The sequence below is a fragment of the Astatotilapia calliptera genome, chromosome 7 (assembly GCF_900246225.1).
Source record: "Astatotilapia calliptera chromosome 7, fAstCal1.2, whole genome shotgun sequence".
NCBI classification, from domain to species: domain Eukaryota; kingdom Metazoa; phylum Chordata; class Actinopteri; order Cichliformes; family Cichlidae; genus Astatotilapia; species Astatotilapia calliptera.
In genome coordinates this window covers 52,838,639-52,855,298 of record NC_039308.1, presented here as the reverse complement: position 1 = coordinate 52,855,298, position 16,660 = coordinate 52,838,639, and the positions used below count along the sequence as shown (strand labels likewise).

At 40.4% G+C, this 16,660-nt stretch overlaps 2 protein-coding genes across 2 annotated transcripts; both read left to right on the top strand.

The window, feature by feature from the left end:
• Window positions 1-562: 562 nt before the first annotated feature.
• On the top strand, window positions 563-11,603 carry myo5c (myosin VC). The gene is made up of 40 exons (XM_026175572.1): window positions 563-678; window positions 1,003-1,113; window positions 1,227-1,398; window positions 1,807-1,951; window positions 2,725-2,881; window positions 2,999-3,142; window positions 3,232-3,313; window positions 3,465-3,572; window positions 3,652-3,758; window positions 3,846-4,111; window positions 4,214-4,295; window positions 4,384-4,524; window positions 4,626-4,748; window positions 4,845-4,928; window positions 5,013-5,144; window positions 5,287-5,384; window positions 5,483-5,569; window positions 5,693-5,804; window positions 5,887-6,098; window positions 6,203-6,368; window positions 6,461-6,607; window positions 6,691-6,855; window positions 6,967-7,060; window positions 7,143-7,206; window positions 7,521-7,795; window positions 7,888-7,951; window positions 8,032-8,112; window positions 8,222-8,402; window positions 8,495-8,588; window positions 8,670-8,733; window positions 8,822-8,990; window positions 9,063-9,147; window positions 9,243-9,341; window positions 9,509-9,663; window positions 9,958-10,047; window positions 10,159-10,309; window positions 10,390-10,675; window positions 10,755-10,929; window positions 11,028-11,108; window positions 11,199-11,603. The coding sequence occupies exons 1-40, from the start codon at window positions 652-654 to the stop codon at window positions 11,349-11,351; spliced, it is 5,229 nt and encodes a 1,742-aa protein (XP_026031357.1). The 5' UTR covers window positions 563-651; the 3' UTR covers window positions 11,352-11,603.
• A 585-nt stretch (window positions 11,604-12,188) lies between these two features.
• Window positions 12,189-16,545, top strand: LOC113026657 (guanine nucleotide-binding protein subunit beta-5). The gene is made up of 11 exons (XM_026175680.1): window positions 12,189-12,464; window positions 13,036-13,172; window positions 13,275-13,316; window positions 13,696-13,772; window positions 13,884-14,016; window positions 14,298-14,441; window positions 14,536-14,627; window positions 14,941-14,989; window positions 15,126-15,222; window positions 15,318-15,484; window positions 15,569-16,545. Exons 1-11 carry the CDS (start codon window positions 12,329-12,331, stop codon window positions 15,578-15,580), a joined length of 1,086 nt encoding a protein of 361 aa, XP_026031465.1. The 5' UTR covers window positions 12,189-12,328; the 3' UTR covers window positions 15,581-16,545.
• Window positions 16,546-16,660: the final 115 nt, after the last annotated feature.

The window sequence follows — 16,660 nt, the reverse complement described above, 5'->3', positions numbered from 1 at the left end:
TGACAATAACTGAGGTCTCTTAGAATTAAATGTCAATATAATTCAAACAATCTATGAAAATATTGTCAATGTTTAATTGTTGTATTTCAATGCTTTTATATATTTGTTACAGACTGAATGCAGTGGTATTGAGACAACAGACAGTAAACAAAATTATACATGGATTTGAATCTATTTTGGATCAACTTAACCAGAGAGGATTTAGAGAAGTTTTAATAGTTTACAGCATCTAGGTGTCCAGGGAAAGAGCTTCAAGTAAAATGTAAAAATTGATCTGTACAGCAGAATTGCTTTTCACCCTTTTAATCTTTTGATTCTTTCAAAATGGACAGTAACAGGCTACCAACAATAAAAAAGTAAATTTATAATAAGTACAATTTAATTGCTTTGAATGATACAAAACAGTGCAGACGAATAAATTAACACAAATAGATGACGTAACGTCTGTAATGATGCAGAGTGTATTTCAAAAAACGCCTTAGGGTGACTCTTATTTTGAAAAAGATCATCGGGAGTTTGTAATCTAACTTGACAGGTTATTCCGGAATATTTGTGAGGGGCGGGGAGGAAATGTGTTGGTAACCTGGAAAGCGGTGAAACAGCAAGTGATAAACACACGGACAAAAAAAGTTACTAAAATAATGCACAAACATGGCTGTGCTGGAACTGTACACCAAGGTAAGAGGGAAAACAAGCCTAATCTTTTAAAATACACGTAAGATCATGTTTCCATACAGTCTAGAGGTTGCAAGTTTACAGACGCATATGGAAACTTTGTCAGCGCTCTGAAAGGTTGTAAAGCAAACAGATCCACAGGAATTTAAAGGCGAAACACTTAGCTACATCTTTTTATAGTATAATATTATGAGGTAGCATATATGATGGAGTATTGGTTCCTATTGGGTGGATTTTCTCTTGCATGTATTGGTTTTAGTCACTTGTACAGTAAGCCATGGCATTAATAACTGAAATAATTATTTGTCACTTTTTTAATCATTTTAGTACAACAGAGTGTGGATATCAGATGAAGAACATGTGTGGAAATCGGCAGAGATTGTAAAAGATTTCCATTCAGGAGATAAAGTTCTTGAATTGCTTCTGGAGGATGGCTCTGTAAGTAAAATGGAAAGTGACTAATAATACCCTCAATATATGACTGTATTACATTTATAATGGTGAGAAGCACCAGCTGACCTGATTCTCCTACATCACCTATCACTGGACAGGAGTACTGCTACACTGTTGACCCATCTAAACCACAACTCCCTCCTCTCCGAAACCCAGACATCTTGGTGGGAGAGAATGACCTGACAGCTCTGAGTTACTTGCATGAACCTGCAGTCCTGCACAATCTCAAAGTGCGATTTGTGGAGTCCAGAATCATCTATACCTACTGTGGTACAACTGCAAGAAGCCTTAAACTGACAAATGGGTGATAAATTAAAGGAAAACCTCTCACACTTGACCCTTACAATGAGGTGGTCCTGTGGCTCTGTAATGCATTTTTACTGTAAATTCATACGACGTTGCTCCAAGTGATCACAAACAGGATACTGATGCAGCTGATGCAGTCACGATGAATCACTGAATAACATGATAAGTATACAAATAATGACTCACATATTATGGCTTTAAGAGTCATCAGAGATTTTTGGCCAACATAGTGAACCAACACCTTACTAAAACACTTTATGCTGTTGTTGTGTTTTTTCGTTTTTGTTAATTTGTCACCCATTTGTGTAACTGAGTACTGAGGTGTTAGCAGGTTAAGTTTCTTGCTTAGTCTGTGTTGTTCCCTCATTTCAGGTATTATATTGGTGGCTCTAAATCCCTATAAGCAGCTTCCTATCTATGGAGATGCAATCATTCATGCCTACTCAGGACAGAACATGGGAGACATGGACCCTCATATATTTGCAGTGGCAGAGGAGGCTTACAAACAGATGGCAAGGTAAATAAAAGTTGAGATTGCCTCATTTAAGTTTTATAGTAGTTTTACATCAGCGAGAACTGATGGCTGTATGCAGATTGGAGGCAGTGAGCATGAGTCTGCAGATTTAAAAGGACTCTACTAACATATGCATGGGGCAAACTTTCTTGGTCAGCACCAAGAAAGTGTTAAAACATCTAAATAACTTGTACTTATGTACAGTTGTTTGAACTGATGCTCTTGGAATCTGCAGATCACTGAGTTCATTGGAGTCTCCCACTGTTCTGTATTAGTCAGTCCAATAAGTGCTGTCAGGCAAATCCTTTTTATGCTGGAAAAGGGAAACTGACAGTTGTAGGCAATCATGATCACTAATGAGAAGTTAATAGACCTTGGCCTTGTTAAGATAATAAACAATGTACAGCCTTCAGCCCCACTTATTAGATTTGAGTGAGTGTATGTATATCTATTTGACCCTGTGGGGGTTAGAGAAAAGCCAAACTCACTTCAAAATGCGCCTAATTATTGTTGGGTTTTTTTTGTTTGTTTTTTAAACTCATTAAACATAATCATTCCACCCTGGAAAAAGAAAAGTCCAAAGAAATAATTAAAGGCCCCAAATTGCCATGACATCACCTGACCACAACTGTATGGTTGTGTGCTATGCGTGCATGCGTTTATGTCCTGGTGATCATTAAAATGAAATCTAGTCAATAACTGCCCAAGTAAGTCCCAAGTAATGCTTCAAGACACAGTGGTGCGTACTTTGTTTATATCCCCCTTTTCTTTCTCAGAAACCACAAGAACCAGTCTATCATAGTCAGCGGTGAATCTGGAGCTGGTAAAACGGTGTCTGCTCGATACGCTATGAGGTACTTTGCTGTTGTGAGCAAATCTGCAAATAAGACACGAGTTGAAGACAAAGTCCTGGCATCCAATCCAATAACAGAGGTACGATCTCGAGACTACACAAAACAGCTGTTGAACTGAACAGGCAAAAATGTTCACATATTTATTCATACACAAAAAAATCTTATAAATAGTTCTTATAATTCATTTCCTCTTAAGGCAATAGGAAATGCAAAGACCACTAGGAACGACAACAGCAGCCGTTTTGGGAAATACACAGAGATCAGCTTTGACAGGAAGTACCGGATCATCGGAGCAAACATGAGGACCTACCTGTTAGAGAAATCCAGAGTGGTCTTTCAGGTATGCATGATTGTGAGATCAGGATTCTTTCAAGTTTCGTTACTGTGTTTAATCCATAATACTAATCTTAAGTTCTGTTTTTGTTTCAGGCAGAAAATGAGCGTAATTACCACATATTTTACCAGATTTGTTCCTGTGCAGACTCACCAGCGTTTAAGAACCTGAGACTACGTAAGTATTTGCACTGAGGGTTTATTGTGGATCTGTGACACTTAACTGCTGCTGTTTTATTACTATTTAAACTAACTCACCCAGAAAACACAACTAAGTCTTGCAGTAGTTTATTATAAGCAGCATCAGTAATATAATCTTTCATCTGCAGAGAGTGCAGACAAGTTCAACTACACCTGCATGGGTGGTGACATAACCATTGAAGGTGTGAATGACAAGAAGGACTTGGAAGAGACTCGACAGACCTTCTCACTTCTGGGTAAAGGTTGCCTCAACATGACTGAAACCTCCCTTTATGATTTTAAAGTTTTATCTTAGCTTTAACGTCTTTTCTCCAGGATTGAAGGAGGACTTTCAGTCAGATGTGTTTAAAGTTCTGGCAGCCATTCTGCATTTGGGTAATGTGGAGATTAAAAACATAGGCGATGACAAATCATTAGTTCCCGTGAGTAGCTGTTCATAACTTGTGTGTGCGACCGATCTTGAATCATTCACCAGGTTATGTACAAAGCTTGATTTGTATATCTTTCAGCCCAGTGATCCACACCTGGCTGTCTTCTGCGAGCTGCTGGGGGTGAGCGCAGAGGGGCTCGTACGCTGGCTGTGCCATCGGAGGATCGTTCTGGTAGCCGAAACGGTTGTGAAGCCGGTCCCCAAAGATCGGGCAGTAAATGCCAGAGACGCTCTAGCTAAGCATATCTATGCCCATCTGTTTGACTGCATTATAAACAGGATAAACACAGCACTACAGGTGCCAGGAAAGCAACATGCTTTCATTGGTGTTCTGGACATTTATGGGTAATGCAAGCGCAACTCTTTTTTCTTTTTCTTTTTTTCAATATGTGTGCAGCTTTCTTTTGCTGACATTTTTAAATGTCCATTCTGGTTTTTTTCCTTCAGTTTTGAAACATTTGACATCAACAGCTTTGAACAGTTTTGCATCAACTATGCAAACGAAAAGCTTCAACAGCAGTTTAACCTGGTCAGCAATGCCTTCTTCCACATTCACTGCTAATTACCACACGCACCTCTTTACCAGCTTACACGTTTATTCTCTTGGGTCTTTTCAGCATGTATTCAAGCTGGAGCAAGAGGAGTACATGAAAGAGGACATCCCATGGACGCTGATAGATTTCTATGACAATCAACCTGTCATCGATCTGATTGAAGCAAAGATGGGGATCCTTGACTTGCTCGATGAAGAATGTTTAGTAAGATCTGATTAATAATAGGATCTTGGTGTTATCAGTCACAAATTGCATTTTGACTTGATTGTCAGCATCTTTTTTTTTTACGTCTTTCTGCTTCACAGTTCCCTCAAGGCACCGATCAAAGCTGGTTGCAAAAGCTTTATAACTACCTACAAGCCAGCCCTATGTTTGAGAAGCCCAGGTTATCAAATGAGGCCTTTGTGATTCAGCACTTTGCAGACAAGGTGGAGTCTAATCACCTGGCATCTGCACAATATAGCAAAAAATTCCCTGCCGTTATAAACTTTATGAACTCTTTTCTTATATACATATTTCTACAGGTGGAATATCAGTGCAGAGGTTTTCTCGAGAAGAACAGAGATGCTCTCTATGAAGAACTCGTGGACATGATGAGGTCTAGTAAGGTAATCAAAAGCTTTCACGTATGTTCACTTTATGTTTGCTTTTCCTCATTTTAACAGATTCCTCTTATTTGCAAATGTTATCAGTTACCTTTTCTGGCCAACTTTTTCCAAGAGGAGGAGAAGAACGCTGCGATCGGTAAGAGTGTCAAAGTGAAGCCCGCCAGGCCTTCAGTGAAACCAGCCAATAAAAACCTGAGAACCTCAGTGGGAGATAAGGTGCTAATGTTTGCTCTGTTTCTCTGCTTTGCTCTAGGCTGAACTCACATTCTCACTGAAGTTCACATACTGTATTGTTTCCTATCCAACCGGCTGAATTTGTATTTCTGTTCTGTCTCTTGAACGATGTTGTTGAATGCAGTTTCGCAGCTCCCTCTCCTTACTCATGGAAACACTGAATGCGACCACGCCTCACTACGTGCGCTGCATTAAGCCTAACGATGAAAAGCTCCCATTTGAGTATGATTACTAATGAATTTTTAATTCAGATGTTTCACTCTTGTGTCACTGAAGTGTTTGCTCATGTTTCTGTTTTTGGTGTTTTCTCATGTTTTTAGGTATGACTCCAGGAGGGTAGTGCAGCAGCTGCGAGCCTGCGGAGTCCTTGAAACTATTCGTATCAGTGCACAGAGCTACCCATCCAGGTGACTGTATATATATATATATATATATATATATATATATATGTTCATGCAGCATAATTACAACTTATAGCATGTTCAGCTCCATGTCATCATGCTGAGTATTGGCATGGTTTTTGTTTGTAGGTGGACATACATTGAGTTTTACAGCAGATACAGTATCCTAATGTCACACATGGAGGCAGACCTCAATGACAAGAAACAGACTTGCAAGAATGTGCTGCAGAGGTTGATTCACGTATGTTGTATCATATGGCACTCACTAATGTAAGTGTCATTCATGGCCGTGCATCACTTTGTCCTCATGGCTTGCTCCCCAGGACTCTAACCAGTATAAGTTTGGCCGGACAAAGATCTTCTTCAGAGCTGGTCAGGTAGCTTATCTCGAGAAGCTGCGTCTGGACCGACTTCGAGGAGCCTGTGAGACCATCCAGAAACATGCTCGTGGATGGAGCCAGAGGAGGAAGTACCTGGCCCTAAGAAAGGCCGCCATCATTCTCCAGCAGTATGTCCGTGGAAAGAGGACAATCCGGTTAGAACCGTTCACTTGTTTGAGTTTTGTTGACCTGCATCCTGTAAAGATTCCTCTTAAGATTATAAAATGAATATACACTTATTTTGTTTGTAAACCTTCAGTAAAACAGTGACTGCTGCGACACTGAAGCAGGGCTGGGCAGCATTGGTGATACAGAGACACTGGAGAGGCTACCGCCTGAGGCAGGTCTACCAGGTAGTGCGTCTGGCAACCATCACCATCCAGGCCTTCACACGAGGTTGGATAGCTCGTAAACGATACAAGAAGGTCTGTAACAGACAGTTTACGAATCATTTTCATCACTAAAATAAATATTGTTGACAAATTGAATGTAACCTCCTGATTTATGTAAACCTCAGATGATAGAAGAACACAAAGCGCTGGTTATCCAGAAGTATGCCAGAGCGTGGCTGGCACGACGGCGATTTCAGACTATGCGTCGGCTCGTGCTTAATGTCCAGCTCTCCTACCGGGTGCAGCAGCTCAGAAAGAAGATTGAAGAGCAGGTAACGGTGCTTCGAGACAAATTTTAGCTGTGATTTTCTTTTTGTTTCTTGCAGATAATGTAATTTAATGTGTTCCCTGACAGAACAAAGAGAATCGTGGATTATTGGAAAGGTTGACAAGCTTAGCAAACTCACACTCCCAAACTATGGAAAAGCTTCAGGGTCTGGAGACACAGCTGGAAAAATCAACCAACCAGAAGGCTTCTTTAGAGAAACGAGAGAAGAAAGCTAAAGAAGATGCCAGTTTGGTTAGTATTGAAGTTGATGCCTGAAGTCTGTTTGTGTCTTTGCTGCATTTTTGTTTGCAGAGGAAGCGCTCTGTTTGAGATCCTTTAGGAAAACCTGTTTTTCTTGCCTAGACAATCGCACAACTTCAAAAGGAAGTAGAAGTTCTCAACCTTGAGAAGGAGAAGTTGGAGAAAACATTTGAAGCTTCTACCAAAGACGCCAAAGGTAATAAGAGTTGAGATTTCTGTATAAACACCACAGTGACTGCGTTTGCGTCACATTTGTGACCGGCCTCACAATCTTTCAGAGACCTTTGATCAAGTAAAGAGGAACCTTCTGGAAGAAAAAGAAAATGAAGCAAGGCTTAGAAAGTAAGTATTTAAAAAGTGAGATTTATCATCTACAGCTGGGGTTCCAACTCCTTTTAGTTTATGTGCAACACACAGCCCAGTTTGATCTCAAGCGGTGGGACCAGTATAACAATTGCAGAATTCAATTCAATTCAATTTTGTTTATATAGCTCCCCTCATGAGCAAGCACTTTGGGGACAGTGTGAGGGAAAAAGAAAAACACTGCTGGTGTACAGCATGGTTGAGCAAATATTTAAGCTAATATTTCTCCCAAAGAAGCTATATATATATCCCAGCTTCTTTGGTTTAATCAGATAGCTTTTTCTTCTCTGAAGGATCGCGGAAAACAACATTGAAATTCAGAGACAGGACCACGAGGCCGAGGTGGCAACTCTGAAAGAGGAGATAAAAAGGCTGAAAGAAGAACGAGTCATCCTGCAGAGAAAGTTAGAAGAGGGGGCGCAGGCGAACTCAGACCTGCAGGAGCAGGTCATCCAGCTCACCAAGCATGTCAAACTAATTCCCGAGCTACGCAGAGATCTGAACAACCTGCAAAATCAGAGAAATAACATGGAGAGAAAGATGAAGCAGCAGTCGGAACAAGCAAGAGGTGTGTATAGAATTTTATGTAAAAAAAAAACAAACTCCTTTGTGTAAAGAAAAAGAAGTTGTTTGTTGATGAGCCTTGAATGTTTTCTGCAGGTAAAGTGAGTGAGATCGCAAGGCAGCTTCTTGAAGGTGTTGTTGAAGAGGAAGTTCTTCTGGGGTAATCCAGATATTTTGAGCACTGTGTTTCCTCACTTCATCTCTATTAGTCATTTAATCTGACACATTGTTTCTCCAAAGGATGACTTCTGACGAATCAGAGAAGATTTATGAAGTTGAAGATTTGCTGTCAGCCTTTGAACGCCTACAAAAAGCCATCAGGTCTTCATTTTTCAACCATAGCAAACCACTTTCTTATTAACAGAAACGTGCAGCTTTCCTTCTGGGTGTCTGTACTTGAATTTGTTAAATGTCTCACATTTGTTGGCAGGATTCTAGAAAACCACCAGAGGGAGCAGAAGGAAAGCTATGAGACTCAAGTAGAGGGCTTGAAATTGAAAGTGGACCACCTTGAGAATGAGAACAGCAAGCTGCAAAACCTGTTCCAGGAGAAAAGCAATGTCAATGAAAATATTTGCCAAGAAGTGTCCAGACTCAGCAGTGAAAACTCAGTATGTCATTGCACGTATTATTCGATACGTCACGGGTTAAAGGTGCGAGCTTCAGAATGTAACTGTGACGTCTGCTTTAATTTCATTCGCAGGTGATCCCGGAGCTGAAGCTGCGGGTTTCAGAGCTGCAGAGACAGAAACAAGAGCTTGAAGGCCTTGTTGAGGAGCAGAAAAGAGAATTAACAGGTACACTCTTTTGTTCAGGAGTCTCGCAGTGAAGCAGATTACTGTTTTAACTTGCTCTTTTATTTTTATGTCATTCAACAGAAAAAAACAAAGAGATCTCTCACAATCTTCAAAAGAAGATTACAGAAGAGAGCTCACAACGGAGGTAAATTACTCAGCGGTAGTGATGTCTTTCTTGATTAAAGTAGTGATGGTCATATCTGGTTCATCCTGATTTTGGATGTTTTTTTTAGGTACTTTGAGGAAAAAGCTGAAGAGCTGGAGGGGGAGAAGAGAGAGCTTCAAGGCAGAGTAGAGGAGCTGGAAGAGGAGAATGATCACTTGAAGAGACAGCAGCTGATGGAGAATGAGGTCAAAAGCAAACTCAGAGAGGAGACTTCACGGTTAACTGCTGAGAACATGGTGCGTTGAGCGTACGAAGGGTAGAAGGTTACAGTGAGAGTAAACCAATAACTGATTCCACTTTTAATTCAGGACTTTGACGAGCTGCTCGACCAGAAAGACAGATTAATAAAGAAACTTCAGACTCAAGTTAAGAGCCTCGAAACGTCACAGAGAGGTAGCACTGGAGCTCCTGCGCCACATGTAAACAAAGAAATCGAGTCCATACAAGCTGTCTCAACTTTTTCATCACATTTATTGTTTCTCAAACAGCGAGGCAAAAAACTGCATCCACCCTTCCCAAAGATTACCTTGGCATGTTGGAGTACAAGAGAGAGGATGAACCAAGGCTCATTGAAAACATCATTCTGGGTATTCTTCCCCTGCACTATGTCTGCAATATGCCCATGTTACCTGCCTTTTATTTAATAATCATATAAGCTATTTGATCCATGGATGTGAGCAGGAGTGAGGGTATTAAAACTCGGATGAATGGATAAACCATATTCTCGGACAAATTTGTCCCGATTTCCTCGCAGATCTGAAACTCAAAGGCGTGGCGGTCAACATGATCCCGACCCTGCCAGCTTACATCCTCTTCATGTGCATCCGCCATGCGGACTACCTGAACGATGAGGCAAAACTCAAGTCCCTTATGAATGCAATCATTGGTGGAGTCAAGAAAGTCATCGTGGTAAAGTTAACTATTTTTGTAACCCTTGTTTAACCAGGAAGTAAAACTCTTGAGCTCAAGATTCTCGTTTGGGGTTTTGCACCCCAGATAGGTGGGGTTAAGGTAGCTGAGAAACAAGTCCTAGCAGGAGGAGGTGGGGTAGACCCAGGACATGCTGCAGAGATTATATCTCTTGGCTGGCCTGGGAACACCTCTCTGTTCCCCTGGATATATATGGATAGACTGGTGAATGGATTGATGTATTTTGAGGTATTGTTTATATCTAATAATGTAAACAACATTTTCCTGTTTTAGAGTCATCAAAAAGATTTAGAGTTCCTGTCCTTCTGGCTCTCAAACACCCACCAGCTCCTCAACTGTCTGAAGCAGTACAGCGGGGAGGAAGTACAAATTTACTTTTTTTTAAAAAAATGAGTAGTTACTGTTTCATTTCTGTCTGTTGATAATATCATATACATATTAAAATGCTCTTGTTTTCCATCCTGTTAACAAAAGGAGTTCCTGAAGCAAAGTACACCTCGCCAGAAAAAAAACTGCTTGCAGAATTTCGATTTGTCGGAACACAGACAGATTCTCAGCGATCTGGCCATCCAAATCTATCATCGGTTTATCTCAGTCATGCAAAAGACTCTTACTCCCACTATTGGTAATGTTTTTTCAAATGTAATATTTTGCCAAAAAAATCCTTTTATGAGTAAGCTAAACCCTACTTCTACACTTTCTTAGTACCCGGCATGCTGGAGCACGAGAGTCTACAGGGGATTTCTAGCATGAAGCCGACGGGCTTCAGGAAGCGTTCCAACAGCTTCTATGAGGAATCAGAGACCTACACCATCTCCTCCATCCTCCAGCATCTAACTGTCTTCCACTCCACCATGAACCACCATAGTCTGGACCAGGGCCTCATCAAACAAGTGATCAAACAGCTGTTCTACCTCGTGGCTGCGATCACTCTTAACAACATCATGCTCCGCAAGGACATGTGCTCCTGCAGGAAGGGGATGCAGATCAGGTCTGTGCTCGCAGATCAGGTATGTGCTTTGAACACAACTCAAAGAGAGTTTAGTTTAACAGCTGCTTTCTCTTTTCAGATGCAACATCAGTTATCTAGAAGAGTGGCTGAAAGAGAAGGAACTTCAAAACGTGAATGCTATGGATACTTTGAAGCCACTGGCTCAAACTGCGTGGTTACTGCAAGTCAACAAATCCACTGATGATGATGCCAAGGAGATCATTGAAAAATGCTCTGAACTCAGCCCCGTTCAGGTACTTCCATCTGTTGTCTAAAATGTGGTTTTGGTGGGTTCTTTTTTTTTCATTTTTAAATCTCGCACTAAACTCCAACCTAACATTAAAATTTGTAGATTGTCAAAATTTTGAACTCGTACACGCCCATTGACGATTTTGAAAAAAGAGTGACATCATCGTTTGTCCGCAAAGTTCAGGTGAGCCCAGCTGTTCATTTTCAAATATAAACACCCTCCTAGCCAAAATAAATACAGTTGACTAAGCTGTCAATATATTTCTCATTCCAGTCTTTGCTCCAAGACCACGAAGGCTCCGCACAGCTGATGCTGGATGCAGATTATCGTTTCCAGGTCACGTTTCCTTTCTGCACGTCCACACAGGCTCTGGAGCTGCTGCAGGTCCCGAACAGCCTTCATCTCGACTTCCTCAACAGGATCTGACACATAGATCCTTTGACATTTTTACTCCTTATGCTGAGTCTTAGTCAGTCTGTTTAAAGTTGCACTAGATTGTAGATAGAAATATTTAAGCACTTTCATTAAAACCCTGTACAGCACATGTTTAAAACAAAGAACAACTGAATAACATTGCAACATTTTGACCAAACACGACATAGCAATGATATTTTATTCTTGTGTACTGTATATAATATGTGTGTGTGTGTGTGTGTGTGTGTGTGTGTGTGTGTGTGTGTGTGTGTGTGTGTGTGTGTGTGTGTGTGTGTGTGTGTACATTTTTATTTAAATTGCAATAACATGCTAAATAAATGAATAAAGGCATTATCTTGGATTAAAGCTATACCAATGCAAACCTATTTTATACTATCATATACTCAGGTTAAAATACAGCAAGGCTAAAATATGAGTTAATTAAATGCTCACTGTGTATTTTTTTCATATGTGTGTCCTGTAGTTGAATCAGAGGATGTAAGATGTGAAAATGAAGTAATATGAATTTATAAAATAGCATGCCAAATCACCAACTCATAACAGCTCATTAAAAAAAATGAAGAAGAATAAAATTACTTTAACAAACAATATTACTTGTTTTCTCAGTAATTCTTTTTTGGTTAAAATGAAAACATCTTTGCTCCATTTCAGCATATTAAAATGCCAGAAAGCCCTCTCTCCCTCTCCCTCTGCCATATTAATGCCTTTCAGGCAAACGAGCTTGTCCCTTCTCTTCATGTGGGCAGCGTGAAAAAAATGCATTATTAAGCTGAGTGTAGTGTTGCTTAGGGGATGCATCCTGTGTGTGTGTGTGTGTGTGTGTGCGGCAGCATCACCGGGATGCAGGATCCTCCTCCCCTGGAAACTGGAGGAGCATCTTCGCCCTCTGACGTCATGACAGCAGCATCAGCTGTTAGCTCTGCTCTAAGCCTTTTCGCTGCCGATCGCTTCCTGCTCAAAGGAAATATATGAGATCCCCTCCAACCCCTGAAATGGCGACACAGGAGGTACCGCTGAACGAGACTCTGGCTCACCTCAAAACGGAGTCGGAGACGCTGAAGTCGAAGCTGGAGGAGGAAAGAGCGAAGCTGCACGATGTCGAGCGTGAGTGCTAAAAAAATGGAGAGGCCCTGATTCATTCCTGCGTTTACCCTGTGACGGGACGGATAACAGCGAGCGTCTCCTCATAGCCTCACGTTTCTCCGCCAGAAGTCAAAGATCGCCGGTGTTACCGGAGATGGGGGATTTGGCGGAGCAGATTATCGATCCGATCGGCGCCGATGTCACCGATTTGTCAAGAGACGGGGGCAGGCTGTTTTGTTTGCCTCCCCATTTCATAGCCTAATACTTTCATCCATGTTTCATCCATGGACTGTTTTCCTTTACTTTCTTTCTTTTTATTTATTGATTTATTTTTACTCATATTTTACTCATAATATCTGAACAATATGACAATTAAAGCAAGAGTGTGAAATAAAAACGTGAAAATCAAGCACAGGTCATTTCTGATGCATATTTTATGTGATTCGGGCTATCTGAGACATGGCAGATTAAAAATAGATTAATTCAATATTCCTCCATTTAGATGGGCCTGCTGTAGTTTAATCCTGGCTGCTGCCACGAGTGTTAATGTGGGGACATGTTTAATGTATAATATACATGTGTGTTTGTGCAGTACATCAGGTGGCAGAGAAGGTGGAGGGGCTTGGCCAGTTTGTCATGAAGACCCGGAGGACCCTGAAGGGGCACGGGAATAAAGTTCTGTGCATGGACTGGTGCAAGGACAAGAGGAGGATCGTCAGCTCCTCACAGGTCACAAACCCCTAGTCTCGTTTCCAGCTGACTGCAGAGCAAGTTTGTTGTTGGTGGCATGTGTTTTAAAAGTGTACAAACCTTTATTATCTTTTGATACAGGATGGAAAAGTTATTGTGTGGGACGCTTTCACCACCAACAAGGTAACTTTTACTTTTCATGGGTCACGTATTCTTAGATATTTGTATTTTTTGCTTTTGAATCGATAACAATAAAAATAATATAAATTTCCATGATGGTAATAAGTTTGCTTTAGATAGAATTTTTTTTTTTAGATCAGATAGGAGTGACACATAGGATTTGTGCATCAATATATCTATTGTGTGCTGATGGTAAATCCAACTGTCCTGTTTTTATGAAGGAGACATCAGAGTTAGATGATAAAAACTGAAATTGTGTAAAAGTGTTTTCTAAAGTTTTCTACATGGGACAAACCAAAGCTAGTTGTTCTGCTTTGATTATGGATAATGAATTCTCCCTGTGCGGCTCGAGCACAAAAGCCTTGTCTTCTGATGTTTATAGGAACATGCTGTGACAATGCCTTGCACCTGGGTGATGGCCTGTGCCTATGCCCCCTCTGGCTGCGCTGTAGCTTGTGGGTGAGTGCGTTACTCTCTATGATGATCCAGATCTGGTTGTATTTTGCTGTATTTTTTGTTGCTTTTCTGTATTTTGTTTTTGTGGTAAAGTGTGTAGCTTCTCTGTTGCAGAGGCCTGGACAATAAATGCTCAGTTTATCCTCTGTCTTTGGACAAGAATGAGAACTTAGCTGCAAAGAAGAAGTCAGTGGCCATGCACACAAACTACCTGTCTGCTTGTAGCTTCACCAACTCGGATATGCAGGTGAGAAAACTGTCACCACACTCTAAAAACATCCACAAACCACTGAGGATCATGGGTAAAATGCCTGTGGAAACAGTAGCTGCAAGCTACCTTTTTATTTTTCTCTCAATCAGATATCACTTCCTTCTATATTCCAGTGAGAGCTCCCATACTTTGTTAATAATTTACAAGTTTGACTTCCTGGTCACATGAGGTGTCACACTGCAAAGGCAGTCCATTTACAACTACATGATAGCCTGTAACGACTTCTTTTTTTTTTTCTCTTGCCGCATGCATTCAAGATCCTGACGTCCAGCGGGGATGGAACATGTGCATTATGGGATGTTGAGAGTGGGCAGCTGTTACAGAGTTTCCATGGACACGCTGCAGACGTGTTGTGTCTGGATCTGGCCCCATCTGAAACCGGAAACACGTTTGTTTCGGGGGTGAGGACACTTTCTGCACAGCTTTCGGTACAGCTTACTTAAAGAGGCTAAACACTGAAATTTTTGACACTTTCTGCTTTGCTTTCATTGGCAGGGCTGTGATAAGAAGGCCAATGTCTGGGATATGCGTTCAGGGCAGTGTATTCAGTCCTTTGAAACTCACGAGTCAGACATAAATAGCGTACGGTAAGTCACACCCTTGTAATGGCTCCTGAATATAAGTGTAGAGAAGGTAAGTGTAAAGATGAGTGCCTTTTCTATTTATAATTACGCATTAAAAGGAAGTGTTTTAAAGGCCTCATCATGTGTGCATTATCATAACATATTTTATGTTATTGTAATGGCCTCTATATTTTTGTTTGCAAACAAAAATGTTAAAATCTGGAGTCTCATTTTCTTATGCTACCACTAGGAGTTGCTATAAGTCAGAAGTATTCAAATCTTACATGTAAGAGCTTTAAAAATTGATTTCTTATTACTGCTGTCTGTATTTTAACAGATACTATCCCAGCGGAGACGCTTTTGCATCTGGATCGGATGACGCTACAGTAAGAATTGATTTCTTCATGTTACCTTTGACTGGTGAAGCCAGTTTTCATGTGCAGCGTGCTGCAGATAATTAATCATAATTACACTGCACCATAAAAAAACAGAAAAAAATGAAAACACTCCCCTTTGTTACAGTGCCGCCTGTATGACCTAAGGGCAGACAGGGAAGTGGCTATCTATTCCAAAGACAGCATCATATTTGGCGTCTCCAGTGTTGATTTCTCGCTCAGTGGTACGATATATAGAATATTTACCTTCGCCGTTGTTTGTACTGAGCTTAAGGATAATGCCGCTAAAACATTTTGGGTGTGCCCTCTCTTTCCCCAGGCCGGCTACTGTTTGGTGGCTACAACGACTACACCATTAATGTTTGGGATGTTCTCAAAGGAACACGGGTCTCTATTCTGTTTGGACACGAGAACCGTGTCAGCACCCTGCGGGTTTCCCCTGATGGGACAGCCTTCTGCACAGGTTCCTGGGACCACACTCTTCGGGTATGATATCTGATCTGGCACATGTGATTACTCCAGGTTTCTGTCTGGTTATATCTTGTAATGTCTATTTTCTTTGCCTTCCAGATCTGGGCCTAAGCATCAAGACAAAAACGATTAAATAGTAGACAGACCTACTGAAGACACACTGATGTTTCTGTTTGCTAGAGTACAATCACAGAGATAGAGACTCAGTTTTGATTGTACATAGGGCACATCAATAGCATTGTATATACTCCAGTGTTTTGGCCAGGGTAGATTTACATATTTTAAAGAGTAATAAACCAAATGGCTAGCTCGCATTACAATGTGATGGGAAGAAAAGGTGCACAGAAGTTCTTACGATTACAACTATGAAGTTTAAAACAAGTATATTACTGAAAATATTATTGGTAGTGGCTTGCATCAGTCTAGGATAGAAGTGACACAATAATGTGATGTGTTAATTAGCCCACATGGAGGAAAATACATGTTTACTTATTGTTATTATTTTTTATTAAACAAATGAGGACATTCATTCAGAGGAGACATCAAAGAGCAGGGGGGCTTTTCTGTGAATGGCAAAAGTAATGAGAAATAATAATGAGATTTATGGAGAAAGGTACAAATTAATATTTTATTTTGGAAATTATATTAAATGTACATCTAACAAACAACGTGTGCACCCAACAGCTGCTTCTCACCTGCCAATATAATACTGTATCAATATCAATGCAAAGAAAGCACATTAATAGGTAAACATGAGATGAATGATTTTTTTTCATACCTGTAATTTAAAATATGGTTTACTACATCTTTTTGCGTTTCCAGATGTGGAAGCCACTCACTACTCGATGTGCACTAGAGACACCCTGAACTTGTGCTACCCCACTGTTGAAATACTAATAAGTTAAAAAAAATTAATTAAAAAATATATATACATATAATTGAATGTACTCCTTTTCATGCAGTTGTCCAATGGTTGTAATTTCATATTTAGAGTAATTATTGTAGTTTAGTGTACAGATATGCAGGGGACTGTTAATCAAACTATTACAAACATAATAAAATCAGTTTTGAATATCGCTCCTACGTGTCTCTTTATTATTATTATTATTATTATTATTATTATTATTATTATCATTATCTCAGCAGAGTGAGGGCCCACTGTTACTGTTGAGGGTTTCCAATAAAATTTCA

Bases quoted from the DNA above. Each gene is read 5' to 3' on its own strand.
- myo5c (XM_026175572.1), top strand. From the start codon at position 652: ATGGCTGTGCTGGAACTGTACACCAAG. The intron at 8,589-8,669 runs GTACACTCTTTT...GTCATTCAACAG, and splicing joins GCAGAAAAGAGAATTAACAG to AAAAAAACAAAGAGATCTCT. The intron at 10,676-10,754 runs GTCTGTGCTCGC...TTCTCTTTTCAG, and splicing joins AGGAAGGGGATGCAGATCAG to ATGCAACATCAGTTATCTAG.
- LOC113026657 (XM_026175680.1), top strand. From the start codon at position 12,329: ATGAGATCCCCTCCAACCCCTGAAATGGCGACACAGGAGGTACCGCTG. The intron at 13,173-13,274 runs GTCACAAACCCC...CTTTTGATACAG, and splicing joins GGATCGTCAGCTCCTCACAG to GATGGAAAAGTTATTGTGTG. The intron at 14,628-14,940 runs GTAAGTCACACC...GTATTTTAACAG, and splicing joins TCAGACATAAATAGCGTACG to ATACTATCCCAGCGGAGACG.